At 44.4% G+C, this 23,724-nt stretch overlaps 2 protein-coding genes and 1 pseudogene across 2 annotated transcripts in view; all 3 read right to left on the bottom strand.

Moving 5' to 3' along the window:
• LOC135214251 (alpha-ketoglutarate dehydrogenase component 4-like) overlaps positions 1 to 23,724 on the bottom strand; it is a 381,447-nt gene that overhangs the window by 212,185 nt on the left and 145,538 nt on the right. The window lies entirely within an intron of this gene.
• On the bottom strand, positions 35 to 6,834 carry LOC135214056 (zinc finger protein 593-like; annotated as a pseudogene).
• On the bottom strand, positions 22,144 to 23,700 carry LOC135214055 (uncharacterized). Its single transcript, XM_064248168.1, has one exon. It carries the CDS (start codon positions 23,698 to 23,700, stop codon positions 22,144 to 22,146), a length of 1,557 nt encoding a protein of 518 aa, XP_064104238.1.

Below are 23,724 nucleotides of genomic sequence, written 5' to 3'. Positions count from 1 at the left end.
TGTAATGTTGAAACACCAGGATGCAAGACAAGTGTGACTGTTAACTGTTTATTACACACAAGTTAAATTAACTGTTTATTACACAAGTTAATATAGTTCCTTATATTAATATATTCAATGAAATATATGTCGGGGAATTATTACTTTCAGTTTCAAGTTATCTCCATTTCCTTACTGTCTTCTTTGTCTACTTTCATATCTGCATCTTTGTCTACTTTCATAACTGCATCTTCCTCTTTTTCATTGTAGGTCCCATTATCTATTGGCTGTGTCTGCATCTTCCTTTTCTTTGGGGGGATGTAAATTCCCAGACCACCTTCTCGTTCCGACTCTTCAATGGTGTGAGCTCAAGTTCTAGTGCTTTGAGTCGTCTTTTGTGTACCTTTGTTCTAAAGTGGCCATGCAAGGCTTCAACTGCGATAAAGTATCGCCTGAAAATAAAAATAATGAGATTTTATCATTTCTGCAGATGATATACCAAAGTACTTTGGGGGGCGGGTGAAGAACACAGCAGTATGTGATGCTGAAAATCGGTGTTGAATGAGTGACAACAGTGTCACGGTGGCCTACAGAATTAATGAAGTACCCATGGATAAAAGGAAAATGCCAGTTAAAAGTAGAGATTGGTGAATAACCTCAGAAAGAATTAAAATGCATATGATCCTGAATTCTAAAGTGTGAAGCTGACGTGGCCCTATGCCAGAGTGCTAGTCAGCAAGTCGAACCACCCTTTAGGATACCTATCTTTCCCGCATGCAATGGAAATCTAGATTAGCATGCTGTTTATCATGTAGTGATGAGTGAACATCTTTTTAATTTTATGAATAAGTTAGAATGTGGTTTAATTTTTTTTATATCCTGATGAGGATGGGCGAATATAGTAATGAATATAGTCATGATCTTAATAATGAGGTAAGATTTATTTAATAAAAATGGCATAGATGCAGACTGATGCAATAACTGACAAGAAAAGTGCAAAAGGAAATATTAAAAAGATTTGAATTTTTGACACTTTTCAGGAAGTAATATAATGAGAAATTCCTTTAGGCAGCCAGAGAGCTCTTTTTTTCAACTATTCATCATATGAGAGTGAGTTTGGTTAAACGGAAAAATCATCTGTTGATCAATTACGAAAGCTATGTTTCTTTCAACTATCCACTATGTGAGAATGAGTTTGGCTAAATGAAGTCTCCAGCAGAACTACTAACGCCTTCAATAAATTTGTAAGTAAGTTTGGTCTCTTACCTCAATTGGAGAGTAACATGTACAATAATTGTACTATATATCAGTCATGGAGACCTATACATAAATACTTACGCACAATGCAAGCAGTAGTGTTGACCTCCGCCTGGTTTATCAAAATCAAACTCTTGATGCAATAACTTGGAAGCATTTTCCTCTTTAAGGTCACCATCAATCTACAAAGAGTATTTGAATATTTCTATTAATAACTCAAAGAAATTGTACTAAAATTGTGTTCAAATACCAATAAGCACACAAATATTTCACAAAGAAATAAAATAAAAAAATCACAGCTCGCCTAATCTTGGTGAGGCATAAACTTAACACTAGGCTCAGAGGTCTGGATACAATCCTTTATATAATAATACTTGAATTAACATGCTGGAGAATACTTCACAGCCTAGAGCAAGTTATTAGAATGATGGAACTAAGGTATATGAGGCTAGGAATGGCTTGCCAATATTCTCTCTGAAATAGTTTACTGCAAATGGGCAAATCATGCATATGGTATTCTGCTATAAACTATGTCAAATTGCCTTGAGGAGTCTTTGGTGGTCCCCAAGCCAGAACAGAACTGGGCGCCCTGAGTTAAGGTTAAAGGATGTGCAGTTTTAGACTGATGAAAAAAGTAAAATTGCTAAAACTACAAAATGTATTTTTTTTTCTAAATATAGTTTGGTTAAAACAGTTTTAAATAGTACACAGAGTAGGGACTTGGGTAGGTGTTGGTAATTTTGTCCCCTAGCAAAAACTTCCATTGAGTAAAAGTTACTCTGCATACTTTAACACACCCAAAAACTAACTTAATTGATTAATGTCCATCATTTTGCCGAATGAATTTTTCCCACGAAGAATAACTTTTTAAATGTCCCTAAAAATTGGTGTCATGCTGCACTGCTACTAGTTCTAAGTTTAGGTGACTGCCATGTGTTGCCCTGACTACCCCAGATAATTTAGACCCGGCCAATTGTGCCCAGTTGACCTAGGTTACACCAAAGGTCTACTGTTTTTTAGTGTTCTGTAAAATAAAACTATTTTGCTGGCTTTGTCTGTCCGTCTCTGCCTTTAGAACTTGAAAACTACTGAGAGTAGAGGGTTGCAAATTGGTACGTTGATCATCCACCCTCCAATCATCAAACACCAAATTGCAGCCCTCTGCACTGGTTCTTTCCCATTCCATCTTCAAAAGTGGAAGAACATGATAGGTATGGTTACTTGTCTCAACATGTGACAAATTTGACGCCACAGAAACTTGTGTTGTTCATAAACAGTATGTGAAATTTTTTGTTCATAAACAGTATGTGAATTTTGTGTGTAAATTTCTGCCCTCTTGAAATAATTAAACATGTTCACCTGCTCTAGAGCCATCAAGCACTGCCTCCCAAATACATTTTGCCATCCTAGCTGACAGCTGAATACAATATGACCAGGTTCTTACACTTCCACGATCAAACCCTAAACACTTGAAGGTCAAAAACCCATTTTGAACATGGTAACCAGTTCATTTGTTGTTTTAGATACATCAGTATGACAAAACTCAAGTATTTGAATGTACTACCATAGAGGGGGTAGCCTACTATGCATTTCTTGGCCGTGTCCAATTGATTTTCGCTGATAAAATCCTACCAAAACATCGGATATGGGTCACATTTTGGAAATAGGTATTTGAAGCCACAGCCTAATTGGCAAAAATATGCAATTATGTCTAATGTGAATAATAAAGGCACTTACCAGAGTAATTCTAAGAAATTGAAAGGGTAACTTAGCTAAATTTAGACGCACCCAGAGAGAGACTATGTAGACGTCATTACTGAAGACCCTCCCACTCATTGATACTCTACTGTAGTATGACGTAGTTACTAGACACTCCAGTCGTATAGCCACTTTATGAATGAAGACACACAAACAGCTACCCTATACACTTCTCTCTCTCTCTCTCTCTCTCTCTCTCTCTCTCTCTCTCTATCTATATATATATATATATTATATAATATATATAATTATATAATATTCTATATATATTAGTGAAAATTTGAAGGTGGTTCTATCAACCAGTAGACATCAGTCGATGCAAGGTGATGGACAATCCTTTATTCCCATTATTTGTACTTTTATTGTCGCGACGTTTCAAGACATAAAAGTCCCATTATCAAGCTAAAAAAAAGATCAAACAAAAGTTAAAATCATAAACTCGGAATACATACTAAAAGTTTAAAAAGTTTACAAATATAAAAAGCAAATACAAGAGTAGGGAGGAGTCAATACCATAAGGTGCTGAAAGCACAGACTGAGTGACAATTCGGGCCGGGTCAGCTTCGACTTGAACTCACGAGAGATACAGAGGTGTTGAGGAAGACTGGGCGTTTAACTGTGGAATGAGTTGTTTAATGAAAAGTGATTCTAAAATAGCTAAATGATGTTCGTTAGGGGATTGGCCTATAATTTTAAAATCTTTGTAATTCAAGTCATGTTTACATTTCTTTGTATGCTCGCATATACATGAAAACTCAGGATTAGTTAATTTGACACCTGTTCTATAACTAACGCCTCGATGAGAGTCTAATCTCACTTTGAGTAACCTCCGTGTGGAGCCGACGTACTTCCCTAGATTACATCTAGGGCAATTAAATAGATATACGACTCCTGAGGTCATCAGTGGACTGAGTTTCTCCTTGTGTTTAAACAGAGATCTGATATTCATTGGGTTGCAAGGTATTAGTTTTAATTCAATTGCAGGAAAAAAACTTTCTATTGACAGTTTCAATTCATGGTAGAAATTTTTGTTATGAGTAAATGGGACACTTGCAAACAATCGTAATTTTGGCACTGTTGGCATTTTAATTTCAGGATGGAAGATATTGTTCAAGAATTTGTACAGGTGTTTATAAAAAAAGTTTCGATGGAAAGCGAGCGGAAGGGGAGCATCGGGTCTTCTTCTCCCGTGCCTTCAACTTCCTCGGTTTACACCGTATGTACCAGGCACGATCTTCGGACCGACCAGGACGTACGCGCAAGTGGCAGGAGGAGACCGAGAGGGGTCTGTAGCTGTTCCCCCTCCTGAAGGGGGAGGTTGTTGGAATATGCTCTTGTTCGTATGAGAAGCAGTTCTTCAGGCAGTACTCCCCTGTGTTTTCATTACTGGAGAACGCCCCGCTTTCATTGCAACTACGACTCCTCACCGGACAGCAATGAAATAGCGGTTAGCGTTTTCAGTAATTTGTAAGCACAGGTTCAGAATCTTGAGATTCCTTCTCTAGATTCAGCTGGAAGACGTAGGTTGCATTCAATGTCTAACTTCGTCTTCAACGGCACATAGTGTTGTTTCTCCTTACCTGAGATTCAACTACTATGAGAGTGTCTTGCCTTCAGGGACCTCGGTCTATAGAAGGCAATTGACTTTCGCCTTTTGAGCATATGCCTTTAGAGAATCATCACCTCGCCATCCGGCATCGGTGACAAACAAATACATTATTTGTTTGGTCTCTTGGCATAACCCTTTAAAGGGCAAAGGTCACGTGACTTACTCGGATGCTTGGACAACTTGCCTCACTTCCGATACCGAACCAGTCAGTCGGCAGCTGTCAGAGCGCCTGAGTCAGTTACGAACTACGCTGTGGACTTAGTTTGGTTGTTCCAGAGCAATCATTACTTCGTCTTTATAGCTTGTCACAGTACCCATTCCATCGACACCCACCATGGAGTGTCGATGTCCTATCCACTACCAGGAACTTCGCTGCATGGGGATAGGAGGATGCGAGACTCTTCGTTGCAGACGGACAGACCAGTATGGGTACTGGACATCACCGAAGTCGAGAAGAGGGATAGGTCATGCGACTATTCCCTTCTTTTCCTCTGAGGGAACTGCATGACTTTTCCTGCGAAGTCAAGCATCCAGGGGATGGGGATCCGTGACGCTCTATTTCGTACCGAACTTCGTAGCAAGACTCGGAACCCTTCGGTCCCTGACGATCGGTTCAAGTCCTTCACAATCCCCTCCCTAATGGACTTCACTGCCTTCGATGCGAAGGAGATGCTGCTTTGTCCGCAAGAACTTCTCCGTGGCGCAGGTACTGAAGACAGGGGTCTGGTCCAACCAGACCACATGCACCTCCTTCTACCTTCGGGATATTGCCCACAGGTCCTTGGATCTTTTTCCTTGGGACCCGTGGTGGCTGCTCAACAGTTGTGTAGCGAACCCAGACCCTCGCAGGCTGAACAGTATCGAGTCCTGGTGTGACTGTAAGAATGGATGAGTGAATGAGAGTGTGACTGGCTCCTCTTCCCATCTTTTTCTTCCCCTCTACCTGTGGGTAGAGAGAAACGGTCGTCACCCTGCTGGATAAGGACGAGATGCAGGTGAGCTACTCAACAGAGCCCCCCATCCTATCCCTTTCACTAGGGATAGGAGCATATATCCACCACTTCCTCCAACAAGGGGGAGGAAGTGGATGCCAGCTTGAGACAAACCCATACTTTAGGTTGCCTCTTGCAAACAGGAACAAGTTCTTGCTTGCTGGTACGAAGAGATACGCTTGCCTCTCTCTTAGTACTTGGCCCAGAGGTCTGACCATTGATCCTGCGGTGCACACCCTGATCAATTGGAGAGAGGCTTGGATCCCTCCCTCGCTCTTACGACCAGGGAGGCATTCCAAGGTTGGACGAACACCAGCCTGTTCACCAAAAAGACTCAGAATCCTCCCACCAAGAAGTGAGTCTTCCTATTGTTAAAGGACCGAGGGTTTGTATTCGTGTCGGAACAAATGGCAATTTGTCGAAAATTGCATTTTTCCTAACTATACAAACCTGAGGTCCTTTACATATAGTCCCACCTCATGCCACCCCTCACTCTGCATTTTTTGCATGGGCCTAAAGCAAAAGTGATTCTTCACCTCTCAGGTGCGCGGTGCGCGCACTGTCGGACAAGCAGTTAACTACCGTTCTCCCCTTGTTCGAAGCTTACGACCGTTCCAGCTGCCGCTAGCTACTAGCGGCAGCTGGATAGGTCGTAAGCTTTCGATCAAGGGGTTCGGTAGTTAACTGCTTGTCCGACAGGTGCGCGCCGTGCGACTGGGAGGTAAACAATCACTTTTGCTTTAGGCCCAAGCAAAAAATGCAGAGTGAGGGGTGGCATGAGGTGGGACTATATGTAAAGGACCTCAGGTTTGTATAGTTAGGAGAAATGCAATTTTAGACAAATTATCATTTGTTCCGACACGGCATACAAACCTTTGGTCCTTTTACAATAGGAAGACTCACTTCTTGGTGGGAGGAATCTGAGTCTTTTGTGAACAGACTGGTGTTCGCCCAACCTTGGAATGCCTCCCTGGTCGTAAGAGCGAGGGAGGGATCCAAGCCTCTGTCCGATTGATCGGGGTGTGTACCGCAGGTACTAAGAGAGAGGCAAGCGTATCTCTTCGTACCAGCAATGTAAGAACTTGTTCCTGTACAGGAGCAAATATAAAGTCATGGGTTTGTCTCTTGTTGGCATCCACTTCCCCCCCCCCACCCTTGTAGGAGGAAGTGGTGGATATTCTGCTCCTATCCCTAGTGAAAGGGATAGGATGGGGGCTCTGTCATATGGCTCACCTTCATCTCGTCCTTATCCAGCAGGGTGACGACCGTAACCCTCTGCCCACAGGTAGAGGAGGAGAAAAAGATGGGAAGAGAAGCCAGTCACTCACTCATTCTCACAGTCACACCAGGACTCGATGCTGTTCAGCCTGCGAGGGTCTGGGTTAGCTACACAACTTGTTGAGCAGCCACCACGGGTCCCAAGGAAAAGGTATCCAAGGACCTGTGGGCAATATCCCGAAGGTAGAAGGAGGTGAAGGTAGTCTGTTTGGCCCAGACACCTGCCTTCAGGACCTGCGCCACGGAGAAGTTCTTACGGAACGCCATCGACTGGCCAATACTTCTGACTTCGTGGGCTCTCGCACGGAGCGTACAGGTGTCGTCACTACCATCAGCCTCATACGCTCTTCTGATCACCTCACGTAGCCAGAATGAAAGAGTGTTCTTGGATACTTCTTTCTTGGTAACCCCGGTGCTAAGGAAGAGTCGTCGACAATCAGGCCTGAGGTGTCGAGTTCTCTTCAGGTAGCGCCGTAGCGCCCTCACAGGACAAAGCAGCATCTCATCCGCATCATTATCGGTGAAGTCCATTAGGGAGGGAATTGTGAAAGACTCGAACCTGTCGTCAGGGATCGACGGTTTCTGAGTCTTCGCAACGAAGTTCGGGACGAAATCGAGCGTCACAGATCCCCATCCCCTGGAGTGTCGTACATCGAAGGAAAGACCATGAAGTTCCCCTACTCTCTTCGCCGATGCCAGAGCCAGCAAGAAGAGGGTCTTGAGGGTCAGATCCCTGTCTGACGACTCTCGGAGTGGCTCGAAGGGTCTTCGAGTCAAACTCCTAAGGATGAGAGTCACGTCCCACTCAGGGGGCCTGAGTTCCCTGGGTGGGCAAGACCTTTCGAAGCTCCTCATAAGCAAGGAGATCTCGAACGAGTTCGAGATATCCAATCCCCTCAGTTTCAGGACTTGTGCCAGGGCGGCTCTATATCCTTTGACTGTGGGGACTGAGAGGAGCTTCTCTCGGCGAAGAAATACGAGGAAATCCGCTACCTGCTGAAGAGTGGCTCTGAGAGGAGATATACCCCGTCTACGACACCAACCACAGAAGACGGCCCACTTCCCCTGGTACACAGCTGCAGAGGACTGACGGACGTTTCCAGCCATCTCTGTTGCTGCGCTATGAGAAAAGCCTCTCGTTCGCAAGAGATGGTGGATAACAACTAGCCGTGAAGTCGAAGGGACTGGACTGTTTGGTAGTACCGCTCTACGTGTGGCTGGACGAGAAGGTTGTGCCAAGGGGGAATCTCTCTCGGTTCTCCTGCAAGAAGAGCCAGCAGGTCCAGATACCAAATGGCCTGGGGCCATCTGGGAGCCACCAGGATCATCCTGAGATTCAGGGTGACCAGTGCTCGACTGATCACCTTGCGAATCAGGCTGAACGGGGGAAAGGCATACGCGAAGAGGTTGTCCCACGGATGTTGAAGAGCATCCTCTGCAGCTGCCCATGGGTCCGGCACGGCTGTAAAGAAAACCTGAAGTTTCCTATTGTGCCGGGTGGAGAACAGATCCACTACTGGTCGCCCCCACAGGTTGAAGAGCCTTTCCGCCATGTCCTGGTGTAGGGACCAATCGGTTCCTATCACCTGATCCCGACAGCTGAGCTTGTCTGCTACTACATTCCTCTTCCCTGGAATGTAGCGTGCTGACAGCTCTATTGAGTGAGCCTCGGCCCACTCGTGCACCTGCCGAGTCAACTGGTACAACGGGAGAGAGACACTAAGCCCCCCTGTTTGTTGACGTAAGCCACTACCGTGGTGTTGTCGCACATCAACACAAGCTATAAAGACGAAGTAATGATTGCTCTGGAACAAGCGAACTAAGTCCACAGCGTAGTTCGTAACTGACTCAGGCACTCTGACAGTGCTGACTGACTGGTTTGGTATCAGAAGTGAGGCAAGTTGTCCAAGCATCCGAGTAAGTCACGTGACCTTCGCCCTTTAAAGGGTTATGCCGAGAGACCAAACAAATAATGTTTTCATACATTCAACTTCCCTGTCAGATATATACTTAGCTATAGACTCCGTCGTCCCCGACGGAAATTCAAATTTCGCGGCACACGCTGCAGGTAGGTCAGGTGATCTACCTGCCTGCCGCTGGGTGGCAGGAATAGGAACCATTACCGTTCTAGAACCAGATTTTGTCTGTCGCCGTATTGTAAACGTACGTTTGCGGTACCTCCTGACTTGATTTTCGTGTTTCATCGCCATCGATCTTCTGGGCTGTCTTTTGGAGGGAAGTACTGGGTCTTTGGCTCGGCATACGCTTTTATTAACTTTTATTAACTTTTTAATGAATTTGGCTTCGAAAATTTCGAAAAATATATGACGTGTAACTACCGAAATTGTCGGTAGACACTCACATAGTTTGCAAGAAAGGGAAATATTAATATTTATTCATTAATACGTGTAATAAGTGTTAGAATTGATTGAGAAAATATACTGACTTTCTACTTTAGGGAGTCAGAAAAGAATATAACTAGATACGCTTCCTTTAGAAGTTTTATTCGCTACTCGTACTAACGAGCAGTTAGAATTTTAACAGTACTAGTAGTGTTGCATCCTCATCACCTTCTTATTTCACAGAAACTTCAAATTCATAATTGCAATTTGAAGACAAGGGATGTAGCTCAAAATGCAAGCTATTAAAAGGTAAGAAGTGATTACAGTGTTCCCCATTGCAGTGGAGGGTGCGTCTGATCGGCTCTGTCTCGCTCCCAGGTCTAGACCTCTTCCAAACTCACAAGCCCAGAGGAGAAGGAATGTCGAAAGCCGCACGGAGGTTTCAGAGAATCCCCACCGGTCAGCCGTCCCCTCGGCAGATTCTGTAGAACGTCCCAGACTGCCAAGTTCGCCATTGGAAAGGCATCCTAAAATAGTGGAGGGTGCGTCCGATCGGCTCTGTCTCGCTCTCAGGCCTAGACCTCTTCCAAGCTCACAAGCCCAGAGGAGAAGGAATGTCGAAAGCCGCACGGAGGTTTCAGAGAATCCCCACCGGTCGGGCGTCCCCTCGGCAGGTTCTGTAGTAGCGTCCCAGACTGCCAAGGATAGCCGTTGGAAAGGCATCCTAAAACAGTGTTTTTCGACATCCGATTCTTCATCGAAAGGAAAAAAGGGTGGAGTTCTGACAAGCTATCGAGACCTTCTAAAAGAAAATCTCCAGCTTGGGATTCCAGCCCGGAAAGTTTTCCGGAGGACTTTCCACCTGAGAAGAAGAAGAAAGAGATTTATTCATCAAATCCTCCTTCCCCTAGATCGGATACGGAGAAAGAAGATGCCACTACGAAGATCCTAAGAGAAATGCAACAACAGATATCTTCGTTAATGGGAGTTTTGAAGAAGGATCCTCCCAGGAGGAAGGATCACTTACTTCCCGTTAAGAAATCCCGTCCGATAGAAGTCTTTGACAGCTCGGACGAGGCGCCTGCCAGGCGCAAAACGCCGACAAGGCGAGAGGATTCTAAAGAAAGACCTGAAACTCCTACTAGGCGAAAAGCGCCTGAAGCACCTGAAACGAGGCGCAAAGCGCCTGAAGCGCTTGAAACGAGGCGCAAAGTGCCTGAAGTGCCTGAACGAGGCGCAAAGCGCCTGAAGCGCCTGAAACGAGGCTCAAAGCGCCTGAAGCGCCTGAAGCACCTGAAATGAGGCTCAAAGCACCTGAAGCGCCTGAAACGAGGTGCAAAGTGCCTGAAGCTCCTGAAACGAGGCGCAAAGCGCCTGAAGCGCCAGGAGCCAGGCTCCAGGCGCTATGAACCAGGATCTTCATCAGAAATGGAGTTAGAGGCGGACCGAGAGGCTCCTTTTTGGGAATTTTCTCAGGATCAGTTTTCACCTGACAGGGTCTCTAGATGTCGCACAGGCGGCCGTAGCCCTTGTCAGGATATGCCTGATTCTGTGAAAGGTGAAAGACATTCAAGGCCTTCTCCTGATAGGGACGGGAGTTGTCGCACAGGCGGCCGTCGCCCTTGTCAGGATAGTCTTAATGCAAGTAAAGGCAAGAGCAAGGTCGGCCTTCTCCTGGCGGGGACTCAAGATGTCGCACAGGCGGCCGTAGCCCTTGTCAGGTTAGAGTCGGTACTGCTAAAAGCCCTTCACCTTACGAAAGGAGGCGCTCTCCTCCGGTTGCTCATTCTTCTCCCAACTTGATGGACAGGAAATGGTAGATAGATCGGAATTGGAAGCCAATAAGGGGACAGGTCTCTCAGTTTATAAGACCTTAGCGACCTTTTTTATTGAGAGAATTAGTTCATTACTAGTAAGAGGATATTAAAATCATCCTCCTTCTAAAAAATAATGCAACCAACCATTTACAGAAAGAGTGGCAATCGTTTGGAAATTGAACAAGATTCGTACGAGCTCTCATTCATTGATTAGAGGCTCTTCCAGATAATAGAGGCGTAGAATACGGCCTTATCTCCAAGAGAATAAAAGCTTGAGAGATTCTCTTCGATCCTTGGTTGTCATTTACGATCTCTTTCGACTAATACTAATTCCGGTTTATTGACGAAAAGAACGAAGAGAGTAAGATGTCCATTCTCTCTCTGCATCAGAGAGGAAAGAAAAGAATGTAGTAAGAAGATTTGGTGTATACGACTACTGAATGACAAGTCATATACGCATACCATAGTTGCCTTTGTGGTTCGCTGCGGAATTATCTATATCCTTACAGGAATTTCCTAGTAAGGACTTCGCTTAAAAGGTTTGTTACGACAATACCTACTCAGCTTTGGTATTTAACAAAGGTTGTTTGGCTTAAATATGCATTATTGAGAGCTTCCTTAGGCTCGAGAATAATTTTATTATATTCCTTCATTGAATGGAGTAACTGGCAACTCAGGAAGAATGCAGCCAGGCAGCGAACGAGACGGTTGTCATGATTGTAACTTTTGTAAGCCAATACAGTACCATCCAGTTCTCGGTCATGAGCAGTTGGTTACATCTCTCTCTCCTACGGGATCTAATGGTTAACTGTATCTTCCCCCTATAATCATGGACTTAGCCTCGATTTGAGGGGATTTATAGGCAAACATGAATAACATGGTATTCGTTTTGCTAAGGAGTTTTAAATAAAAAGATCCCTTGAAACCTTGCGGTAATGTTTACCGCAATGTAACAGGTTTATAGGAATGAGACAACAATATGAATTTAATGAAGTAGAGCTATATATATTATTTGATGCTCTCATGCTTACGGAAGCAAAATAATGGACTTGCTAACTTTTCGATATAGCGAGTTATTAATCGAAGGGTTCAGTAACCTCTCTGACAGCAGGCTCGGTAACGGCACGGTTCGTTCCTGATTTCGTTCCCTGTCTAACTGGAGGGGTGTTTGATCCCAAGGAGGGACGAAATGATTTTTTCAAATCAATTTGACTAATTCCACAGCTCTCTCATATCTCAAGGAGCATCGAGAATCTCTTTGTTCGCCCATGTCCGCGTTAACAAGAGAGAACCTGTTTGGGACACAGACACGGAACGTAACGATCCTTAAGAGGCTTGCTGCACGATGTTGCACGTCCGTGAGAACCTTCTCGATCGACGATATAACTATTGACTTATGTCTAATCTTAGTTGGAAAGAGAGTTGTGGAAACCTGCGAGATGTCTTCTTCATAGATCTCTTCGCAAGGTGGAAGACAAACAGGCTTCCTCTAGACTGCTTTCTTATTCTCGAACCAAGAGAGGTAGCAATATACGCCATTTTAAGTTTAAATGGGGAATAAACTTTAGTCTTTTTTCCCCTAGATATATAAATTCTTAACAGATATTAAGATAAATGGGCATCAAAGGAAGAGAGGATGATACCTTATGCCGCATTTTGGCCTTAGAGAGGTTGGATTCACAGAAGTCACGTTCCTCTCACAGCATGTTTTGGAAGGCTTTTCCAAGATTTTCCAAGAGAGTCTGGAGATTCTATCAGCATCTATTATAATTGGACCTTAACAACCTCTACACTCTAAGTCTGTCCGTGTGCAGACTGACCAGAAGTGGACATGAATGAGAGGATTTTTCAAGGTAAATGACAATAGTCATGGCCAAGACATAGAATTGCTGCAGATCGTGCTAGATGGAATGAGGAAACTGTCCTCTTCCGATACCTCTGTGAACCACATAGCGGTTTTTTCTTCCCTTTCAGAGGGAAGAATCGCCTTTGTATATATCTGCTATCAAGGAACGCAGTAAAAGGCTATACTCTGTCTATACAAGGGGAATTAGAGATAGCAGAGGATTAAGATCTTCGGGATCTTATACGATACCTCAATACGACAAGAGTAGGATATCATGTACTTCGAATGGGATCTTTGGTGGCCTCAGATTCCGTGTTCCGACAAGATGGAACTGCTCCTCATCAAACTTCTTTGAGAAATTTTATGAGGGAATTCTTTGTTTCTCTTGGCCCTAAACGACCAAGAAGACAAGTGAATTTTCTGTGCATTGGAATCTCGCATCAGATTCAATGGAGACTCGGCAATGGGTTCTTGCCAGCATAGTATGTCTGGCAAAAGAACTAAAACCCTCTATTCCTGACTCAACGCTTTCAGATAGAAGTTTCGTTGCCCAGGCAGGGTACTTACGTTTTCACCTACAGAAGAAGAGACGTTTGCCTACAAAGTCTTTGGGATGCGATGAGGGCTCGAAATGCTTCCCAGAAGGTATTCAGAGGGATACAATAAAGAGCTAGAAATCAGGAGTCCTCCCAATTTCAGCTCGGAGTCTCCTTCGACTTCCAAGCTCCTTCCCTTCCTTCGGACAAGGATAGGGAAGATTCTGCAATGAGGAACTTCATCAACAAGTAAGAAGAGATCTCGTTAGCAATGGAAGGATTCAAGAAGGATCCTCCTCGGAGGAAGACTCTTATCTCTCGTACTGTTAGATGTCCTATCGTCTAATGGATGTAGTTTACTACAATCACCTCCCCTTGCCGGAGAGGCCAAAAGCTCAAAGTGGAAGAATTTCTTCCACCCTTCTCCAATCTCCTGATAAATTATTGTGGAGGTTCAGGACTTTTGGACAATGTAGCGCCAACCAGGCGCCAAATGCCAAAACAGGCGTAAAAAACGCCAGAGGCAAACAGTCCCAAGAACACTGTCATTGTCTGATGAAGAGAAAGAGGGGGGCCTCCAACCTAGCGCAGATGCGCTAGAGGCAAACAAATCGGACAGATAAGAGTGTCCAATGTGGACATCGCCAGACATCCTCGAGACTCTACTAAGCTCGAAGCCCCAGCAAGTGGAAAGGAGTCAGTCAGGTGCCAGGCGCCAAATAGTGCCAGTCTGGAGCCAGGCGCGAATCTACTTCCAGGCGCAAGGCGCCAGCCAGGAGTCGGGCAAAAAGCGCCTTCCAGGAGCTATGTGCCAACCAAGCGTCAGGCGCGAGGCAGGCGCGAGGCGCCAGCCAGGCTCGAGGCGCCAGCCAGGCGCGAGGCGCCAGGCAAGCGCGAGACGCCAGGCAGGCGCAAGGCGCCAGCCAGGCTCTAGGCTTCATCCAAAAGAGATCCATTTTAAAGAAAGCCCTGGTCTTCCTTGAAACAAGTGTGATCGCTAAAGCACTTCATGAGTAACTTGATGATTCCTTCAAACAGCTGAGAATTAAAAGCGCATGAAGTGCAAGCTTTTATGAATTATTGTTCTTTCCATAACAATATGTCATGAGGACATATTAGCTGTCACTTATGGGAGATGCAACTCCGTGTTGACTTCCCATTACACGAAGGAGGTCAAGTTGACCTACAAGAGACCCTTCTCTCTTGGTTATACGTGTCTACGGATACGTTGCTGGGATAGGGAGCCGACACTGATCCTTAACTAGTGAGTTAAATTTATTTAACGTGGTGTTTTTTCTTTGGGTTGTTTGAAAGGAGTTTGGGGATAACTCTTTTTTTAAGCACTAACCCTCGTGTTAGGATCAGGTGATCGGGACCGGTGTTGTGCTCCTTAATTATGCCACTAGGCATAGGTGTATTGTCACGTAAGTGGATAAGACCCCATTGACAAAAGACCATTAGATTCTGTCGAGTAAGTGGATAAGACCCCATTGACAGATCTACAAGAACTCTTAGCCATAGGTCACATCCTCGCTGAGGCTCTTGAGACGAAGCAGACTCCTAGCAATAGCTAGGAAGTCAACCCTTCGTCTAAACACATAGGAACTAAGGTTTTCTTTATCTATTACCTACAATGTATGTTGTTTACCTGTCTAATCAGTAATTAGCTGTCTCTTACCCTCCGCCAAAGGTGCCAATCAGCTAAGTATATATCTGACAGGGAAGTTGAATGTATGAAAATGATATTGTTATTGTACAATAAAGTTTCATACATACTTACCTGGCAGATATATACGATTAAATGGCCCACCCAGCCTCCCCTCAGGAGACAGGTGGAAGAAAAAATCTGGTTCTAGAACGGTAATGGTTCCTATTCCTGCCACCCAGCGGCAGGCAGGTAGATCACCTGACCTACCTGCAGCGTGTGCCACAAAATTTGAATTTCTGTCGGGGACGACGGAGTCTATAGCTAAGTATATATCTGCCAGGTAAGTATGTATGAAACTTTATTGTACAATAACAATATCATATTTGTTTGTCACCGATGCCGGACGGCGAGGTGATGATTCTCTTAAGGCATATGCTCAAAAGGCGAAAGTCAATTGCCTTCTAGAGGGAGGTCCCTGAAGGCAAGACACTCTAATAGTAGTTGAATCTCAGGTAAGGAGAAACAACACTATATGCCGTTGAAGACGAAGTTAGACATTGAATGCAACCTACGTCTTCCAGCTGAATCTAGAGAAGGAATCTCAAGATTCTGAACCTGTGCTTACAAATGACTGAAAACGCTAACCGCTATTCCATTGCTGTCCAGTGAGGAGTCGTAGTTGCAATGAAAGCGGGGCGTTCTTCAGTAATGAAAATACAGGGGAGTAATACCTGAAGAACTGCTTCTCATGGGCTGACGTTTGGAAGTAGAGCTGGCAGGTCTGGGAGTAGGCGATGTCTTTCAATACATCTGCTAATCCGGGGTGAACAATTAAAAATTGCACACCTTCGAATACGAGATATTTTGAGGACAAACTCAGATTCCCCAAAAATCATTCGCATTATCGCAGTGCGATGCAGCAAGACTATTACAGAATTCTGTTACCGTGCGGTAAACAGAAAGATGAAAGTCGAAGAGATATCTCTGTTGTAAATTCTCGCAATACCGAAGACGATGAATACGAGTGTCACAGCAGTAGAAGGTCATTCATGTATGCGAGAATCCCCGTTAATCAGAGACCTAAGTCTGTGATTGTTGGGCAGAGATATGGTTGGTAGTCAATCAAAGCAGGGGAGAAAGACATAACCGACCGTGCATCTCGAAGCGGCAGCTGGCACTGAGTTGCCTCGGGCAGTTCAATACACAGTAGCTGTCGCTGACTCGTCATCCTGAGTTGCCAGGTAATCCATTCCACGAAGGAATGCGTTCGGCTAGAACCACCGAGCATAAAAAGATATGCTCGAGCAATTATATTTAGGCGAAAGGAATTTCGGTAAATACAAAAGCTTAAATGGTGTTGTCGTGACAAAACCATAAGTATATAAAATTGAAACTGGAAACTCCTGGGAGGTTGCAGGCAACCCCGAGTAGCAGTTCAATTAGAATACTCCTCGTCTAAGTCGCAATTCGTAGAGTAACTAGGATATGCGCCTACCCCTCGGACAATTCAACTGCTTAGCAGAATCATGTCGCGAGGTTAATATACGTAGTATATTTGTAGGATTCTGAACAACGATCTCCATCCTAAATTCTTTTCCTTCAAGAAAACAAAAAGGATTGGAGATCGACCGCCTTCGATCTCTAACAAAGAGAGTGAAGGAGATGCTTACCTACAGTACGAGTTCGTAACTCTCCTCGGGCGGGGGGCGGGGGTGGGGGGGGGGGGGGGGGGGGGGGAGGAAGGCCATCGCCACAAGGGATGGTTGCTCCTACTCTCGTATCCAACTGCTAGTTCCGCTGGAAAGGCGAGCATTTCCATTTCCTCTCCCCATTCCCTCTCTCCTTACGGCTACGAGGGAAAGGGGTAGGATCCTACAGAGACTCTCTGTAGGATCCCACGATTGGGGACTGCGCTACCGGAGGGACCTTCGGATCCTACCTGACGTAACCCCGGTCATGGAGGAGGGACCCTGCACCATCTCTGATTTCTACGGGAATCGAGAGGTCCACCAACAGATATTCGTTTAACGAATCTGGTGGGGGTTTCGCTGGGTGCTTAGAATTCTGCAGAATTTCTAGCACACAATGCTTATGAGGAGCTTCGAAAGGTCTTGCCCACCCAGGGAACTCAGGCCCCCTGAGTGGGACGTGACTCTCGTCCTTAGGAGTTTGACTCGAAGACCCTTCGAGCCACTCCGAGAGTCGTCAGACAGGGATCTGACCCTCAAGACCCTCTTCTTGCTGGCTCTGGCATCGGCGAAGAGAGTAGGGGAACTTCATGGTCTTTCCTTCGATGTACGACACTCCAGGGGAGGGGAACTGTGACGCTCGATTTCGTCCCGAACTTCGTTGCGAAGACTCAGAAACCGTCGATCCCTGACGACAGGTTCGAGTCTTTCACAATTCCCTCCCTAATGGACTTCACCGATAATGATGTGGATGAGATGCTGCTTTGTCCTGTGAGGGCGCTACGGCGCTACCTGAAGAGAACTCGACACCTCAGGCCTGAGTGTCGACGACTCTTCCTTAGCACCGGGGTTACCAAGAAAGAAGTATCCAAGAACACTCTTTCATTCTGGCTATGTGAGGTGATCAGAAGAGCGTATGAGGCTGATGGTAGTGACGATACCCGTACGCTCCGTGCGAGAGCCCACAAAGTCAGAAGTATTGGCCCGTCGATGGCGTTCTGTAAGAACTTCTCCGTGGTGCAGGTCCTGAAGGCAGGTGTCTGGGCCAACCAGACTACCTTCACCTCCTTCTACCTTCGGGATATTGCCCACAGGTCCTTGGATACCTTTTCCTTGGGACCCGTGGTGGCTGCTCAACAAGTTGTGTAGCTAACCCAGACCCTCGCAGGCTGAACAGCATCGAGTCCTGGTGTGACTGTGAGAATGGATGTGAGAATGAGTGACTGGCTTCTCTTCCCATCTTTTTCTCCTCCTCTACCTGTGGGCAGAGGATTACGGTCGTCACTACGCTGGATGAGGACGAGACGCAGGTGAGCTATATGACAGAGCCCCATCCTCTCCTTTTCGCTAGGGATAGGAGCAGAATATCCACCACTTCCTCCTACAAGGGGGGGGGGGGGGGGAAGTGGATGCCAACAAGAGACAAACCCATGACTTTATATTTGCTCCTGTACAGGAACAAGTTCTTACATTGCTGGTACGAAGAGATACGCTTGCCTCTCTCTTAGTACTTGGTCCAGAGGTCTGGCCATTGATCCTGCGGTGCACACCCCGATCAATCGGACAGAGGCTTGGATCCCTCCCTCGCTCTTACGACCAGGGAGGCATTCCAAGGTTGGGCGAACACCAGTCTGTTCACAAAAGACTCAGATTCCTCCCACCAAGAAGTGAGCCGTCCTATTGTAAAAGGACCGAAGGTTTGTATGCCGTGTCGGAACAAATGACAATTTGTCCAAATTTCCTAACTATACAAACCTGAGGTCCTTTTACACATAGTCCCTCCTCATGCCACCCCTCACTCTGCAGTTTTTGCTTGGGCATAAAACAACTCCTCCAGGTGAGCGCCCACCCCTCGGTCGATGCGTCTGAGAACAGCTGCATCTCCGGGGGGGGGGGGGGGGGGGGGGGGGGGGGGGGGGGGGGGGGGGGGGGGGGGGGGGGGGGGGGGGGGGGGGGGGGGGGGGGGGGGGGGGGGGGGGGGGGGGGTGGGGGGGGGGGGGGGGGGGGGGGGAGTGCGTAGAGGCACTCCCTTTAAGAGGTTCCTGTCGTCCAGCCACCAGGCTAGGTCCTGCCTCACCTATGTTTGGGGGATCTGTTGCCTGTGACCAACTCTCCTTTAGTCTCCACTGAAGAGACTGCAGGTGAAGACGCTCGTGAGGGACTAACTTCTCGAGTGACGACAGGTGTCCGATCACAACTTGCCACTGCTGAGCTGCCTGTTCCTGCCGAGACAGGAACTGGTTGGCTGCCTCCCTGAATCTGCTGATCTGCGAGTCTGCGGGGAAGACTCGCCCTGCTACCGTGTCGATCAGCATACCCAGGTACTTCATCCTCTGCTTGGGTTCGAGATCGGACTTCTCGAAGTTCACCACGATCCCAAGATCGCAACAAAACTCGAGTAGTCGATCCCTGTCCTGCAGCAACTGCGAGCGGGAGCTTTCCAGGACTAACCAATCGTCGAGATACCTCATCAGATGTATCCCGTGCAAATGGGCCCAAGCAGACACCAGAGTGAACACTCGCATGAACACCTGTGGGGCGGTTGAGAGACCGAAGCAAAGTGCCCCGAATTGGTACACTGTCCCATCGAGGATGAAGCGGAGGTACTTTCTGGAGGATTGATGGATGGGTATTTGGAAATACACATCCTTCAGATCCACTGAAAGCATGAAATCGTTCTCCCTGATGGAGTCGAGCACGGAACGTGCCATCTCCATCTTGAACCGAGTCTGGCGAACGAATCGGTTCAGGGGAGAAAGATCTATCACCGGGCGCCAGCCCCCTGTAGACTTTTCCACCAGGAAAAGACGACTGTAGAAGCCCGGTGACTGATCCGTGACGATCTCTACAGCTCGTTTGCTCAGCATGGACTGGATCTCCTGTCTTAGTGCTACGTCCTTCGAAGAACCTGGAACGTACGTTATCAGTGATTGGAGGGCGTGGAGAATCCATAATTGAACCAAATCACAATTGATGAAAGCAATAAATGAAATGAATGTACTTACAGTCAGTTTTACCAAGCAAACACAACAAGAAAGCACAACCATACAAAAAGCGAATGACGATAAAGCGGGCAGAGAGCACAGAACACACATCCACTCGCTGTGAGGCCGAAAGCAAAAGTGATTGCTTACCTCCCAGTCGCGCGGTGCGCGCCTGTCGGACAAGCAGTTAACTACCGAACCCCTTGTTCGAAAGCTTACGACCTATCCAGCTGCCGCTAGTAACCTTCCTATTGTAAAAGGACCGAAGGTTTGTATACCGTGTTGGAACAAACCTCTTTTTATTAACATAGGTGACGATGTAGGCGTATTCTGTAATTATTTACCTACAGTCACGCCATTCAACAAACATGGCGGCTCCTCCGTGCTGCGAATATTGAAAACTGTATCCTTTAAAAACCTCACCAAGCCCCCATTGCCTTTGCTTCTGCGAATCCCGTTACGATACCGCACTTTATTCACACGGGTGACACTGTAGGCGTGTCCTTGTTGTGGACAGTACGTGGCTCTGTAGTTATATGTTGATTTTAGCCCCGTTTGGTGTTGATTCTCAAATTGGGTATCAATAACATTCCATGGTCCTTTTGTAGGTACTTTATTATATAAACCATGAGCCGTTAATTGAGTATAACTGAAAACAAAAGAAAAACACTTTTAGGCTAATGCCTTCCAAGCTATTGCCACATGTCCTACAAAACTGGTAGGATGCCATTGGCTATATCAAAAGGTACAAATTAAAACATAATATCAAAAGGTACAAAAATACATATCATAAGCAAATTAACGTTATCTTACCACAATTTTGGGGACTTAATCCATTAGACTTACAACAATGAAGAAATCCATGACAAGCAAGTCACGTTTCATGTGCTTGAATCTGACGCAGCAGTTGTTGTGATTGTTTACTTCTACCCAGTAGAGCGGGAAGTAACTCATCCACCTTGGTAGAATGTATTTTAGTATTGTTTCAAAACTCAGATATAACTGGATATGCTAATGAGAGTAACAATGGCTCCCCTAAATTGTGATAACAATTTAAACAATAACTATACTATTAGGGAATGAATATGAGATTCTTTACAAACTATAAAATCACAATATACAGGTTAGTCCATTCCATACAAAATAAAAATATAAAGTACATAATGACTTAAATGCTCCCTGATGGGGACTTCCCTGTTGTACTTTCTAATAACATTACAACTGAATGAATAGGCCTTTCTAGAATTGTAGCTGTCTTGTGGCGTTTACCATTTTCATCAAGAAAAGCATCTGCTACTAACAATTTAATTTTTCTAACATAGCCGGCTTCATCTGGGTTTGTTTCTAATACTCGGCCTAACATCCACTTGTTGCGAGGTAGATTATAGTCTTTGATTAAAACTATATCATCAATTTTATTCTACATTCCTTTGAGGCTTTAAACCACTTTTGGCGTATTTGTAACGATTGGTAAGTATTCTCTTTGCCACCTTTTCCATAACTGATTAAGAAGATATTGTACATGCCTCCATTTTTTCTTTGAAAACATGTCCTCTTTTACAAAATTACCTGGAGGAGGCAAGACTACCTTAGACTTCAATGTCAGAAAATGATTAGGAGTCAAAGGTTCTACATTTAAAGGATCATTCAAGTTATCTGTGGATAATGGTCGCCCGTTTACAATATTTTCTGCTTCATTCATGAATGTTCTCAGATTCATCGTCTAAAATTTTACTATTGTTAGATAGCAATACATTCAAAATATTTCTAACAGATCTTATTTGTCTCTCCCAAACACCACCCATATGACTTGCATAAGGTGGGTTCATTTTAAATGTTATAAAATCACATTGGTCCTTTAATGATTCATTTTTAATATTTTCAACATTCATTTCTCGGAGGCACTTTGCAAACTCTTCTCTTGCACCAATAAAGTTACTACCTTGATCTGAACGCAGTTGTACGCAATGGCCTCTTCTACAAACAAATCTCCTATAAGCATTTAAGAAAGAGTCTGTACTGAGAGAATGGGCAATTTCAATGTGTATTGCCCTAGTTGACATACATGTAAATAATACACCATACCTTTTGAGCTCTTTTCTACCTTCCTTAATTATAAATGGACCAAAATAATCAACTGTACTGTAAGTGAATGGAGAAGACATTTCTACCCTATCCTTTGGTAAATGGGCGGCATCTTCTGTGTAAGAGTATCATGTCTAATTTTTCTACAAGTTACACATTTTGATATATGTTTCGCTACTAAGGATGATCCACTTATAATCCAGTAACCACTAGATCTAATTTCATTTAAAGTTAAATTTCTACCTTGATGGTGTACTTTATTATGATAGTGACAGATTATCAATTCAGTAATATGACTATTCTTTGGCAAAATCACAGGATATTTTACATGGACATCAAAATTACTTCTGTGTAATCTACCACCCACTTTATTAAGCCATCACTACCAATAAATGGATCAAGCTTGTACAAATTGCTAGATTTCCTTAAACATTTATCAAATTTGTTATTGCTTATACTTAACAACTGATATTCATATTGAAAAGCTTCTCTTTGGACTAATTTTATAATGGTAATTTCTGCCTTGATTAGCTCTTCTACAGACACATGAACATACTCAGTATATAATGATTTCTGTTTCAATTTATCAATAAATCTATTACATAAAGCTAATGACCTTCTGGCACGTGTCCAATCTGAGAAGTAATTAAGTCTGGTAAGTATGGTAGCATAATTATTATCATCAGTGTTAATTGCCAGTGACACTTTCTTTAATTCTGGATCTTCATCTGCAACTTCAAATGAACATAAAGTTTCATTATCAGCATTATCATGTTTTAAGAATTCAGGTCCATGCCACCACATATAGTTACTAGTCAGATCATGAACAGACATGCCTCTTGAACATAAATCAGCAGGATTATCATTTGAGGAAACATATCTCCATTGTTCAGGTAAGGTGTGATTTCTGATTTGCGCAACTCTGTTTGCGACAAAAACCTTAAACTGTTTACATTGATTAGCTATGTATCCAAGAACAATTGTACTATCTACCCAAAATACTTCTTTGCTAATATTGACCTTCAACTCCTTTTTTAAGAAATAACTCACCTTCACTGATGCTAATGCAGCAGTGAGTTCTAACCTAGGTATAGTAAAAGTTTTCAAGGGAGACACTCTTGATTTAGCCATAACTAACCTAGTATGTACTTGTCCATTTGCATCTGTCATTCTTAAGTATGAGCATTGACCATAACCCTTCTCACTGGCATCAGAAAAATGATGCAGTTCATAGTCTATGACATTCATGTTGGCTGGTTTATAACATCTCTCAACTTTAATATCTTTCAATTTGGGTAATTGACTTAACCAGTTTTCCCATTCAGTAATAACAGTTTCAGGAATAGGATCATCCCAGCCAAGGTCTTGTTTACATAGGGTTTGCAAAACTTTCTTACCTGTAAGAATGAATGGTGATATCATGCCTAGAGGATCAAAAATAGAGCTAACTATGGATAAAACATTCCTTCTAGTACTAGGCCTTTGAATGGATTTGACATTAAAATTGAATGTATCTGTTTCAGTACACCACTCCATACCTAATGTTCGTTCCACTGGCAATTTATCTTTCGTTAAATCAAGATTCTTAACTGATTGAGCAACTTCATCAGGACACATAGCCTTTAAAACTTCAGCATTATTGGCAACAAATTTGTGCAAATAGAAACCACCACTTTTACATATCATCTGACTGTCTTTGGCTAAGTTTATGGCTTCCTCCACTGTAGCTACAGACTTTAAGCCATCATCCACATAGAAGTCTTCTTTAATGAACTCTGCTGCATTTTCAGTAGTTTTATCCTTAAATCTATCAGCAGCAGCTTTCAAAGCATAGTTTGCAACAGATGGAGAGCTTCTAGCACCAAATAGATGAACAGTCATCCTATATTGAACAATGTCACCATC

This window comes from Macrobrachium nipponense, chromosome 45 (assembly GCF_015104395.2).
Source record: "Macrobrachium nipponense isolate FS-2020 chromosome 45, ASM1510439v2, whole genome shotgun sequence".
NCBI lineage: Eukaryota > Metazoa > Arthropoda > Malacostraca > Decapoda > Palaemonidae > Macrobrachium > Macrobrachium nipponense.
This window is presented reverse-complemented; position numbering and strand designations above follow the sequence as displayed.

Coding starts and splice junctions, on each gene's coding strand:
- LOC135214055 (XM_064248168.1), bottom strand. CDS start 23,700: ATGACTGTTCATCTATTTGGTGCTAGAAGCTCTCCATCTGTTGCAAAC.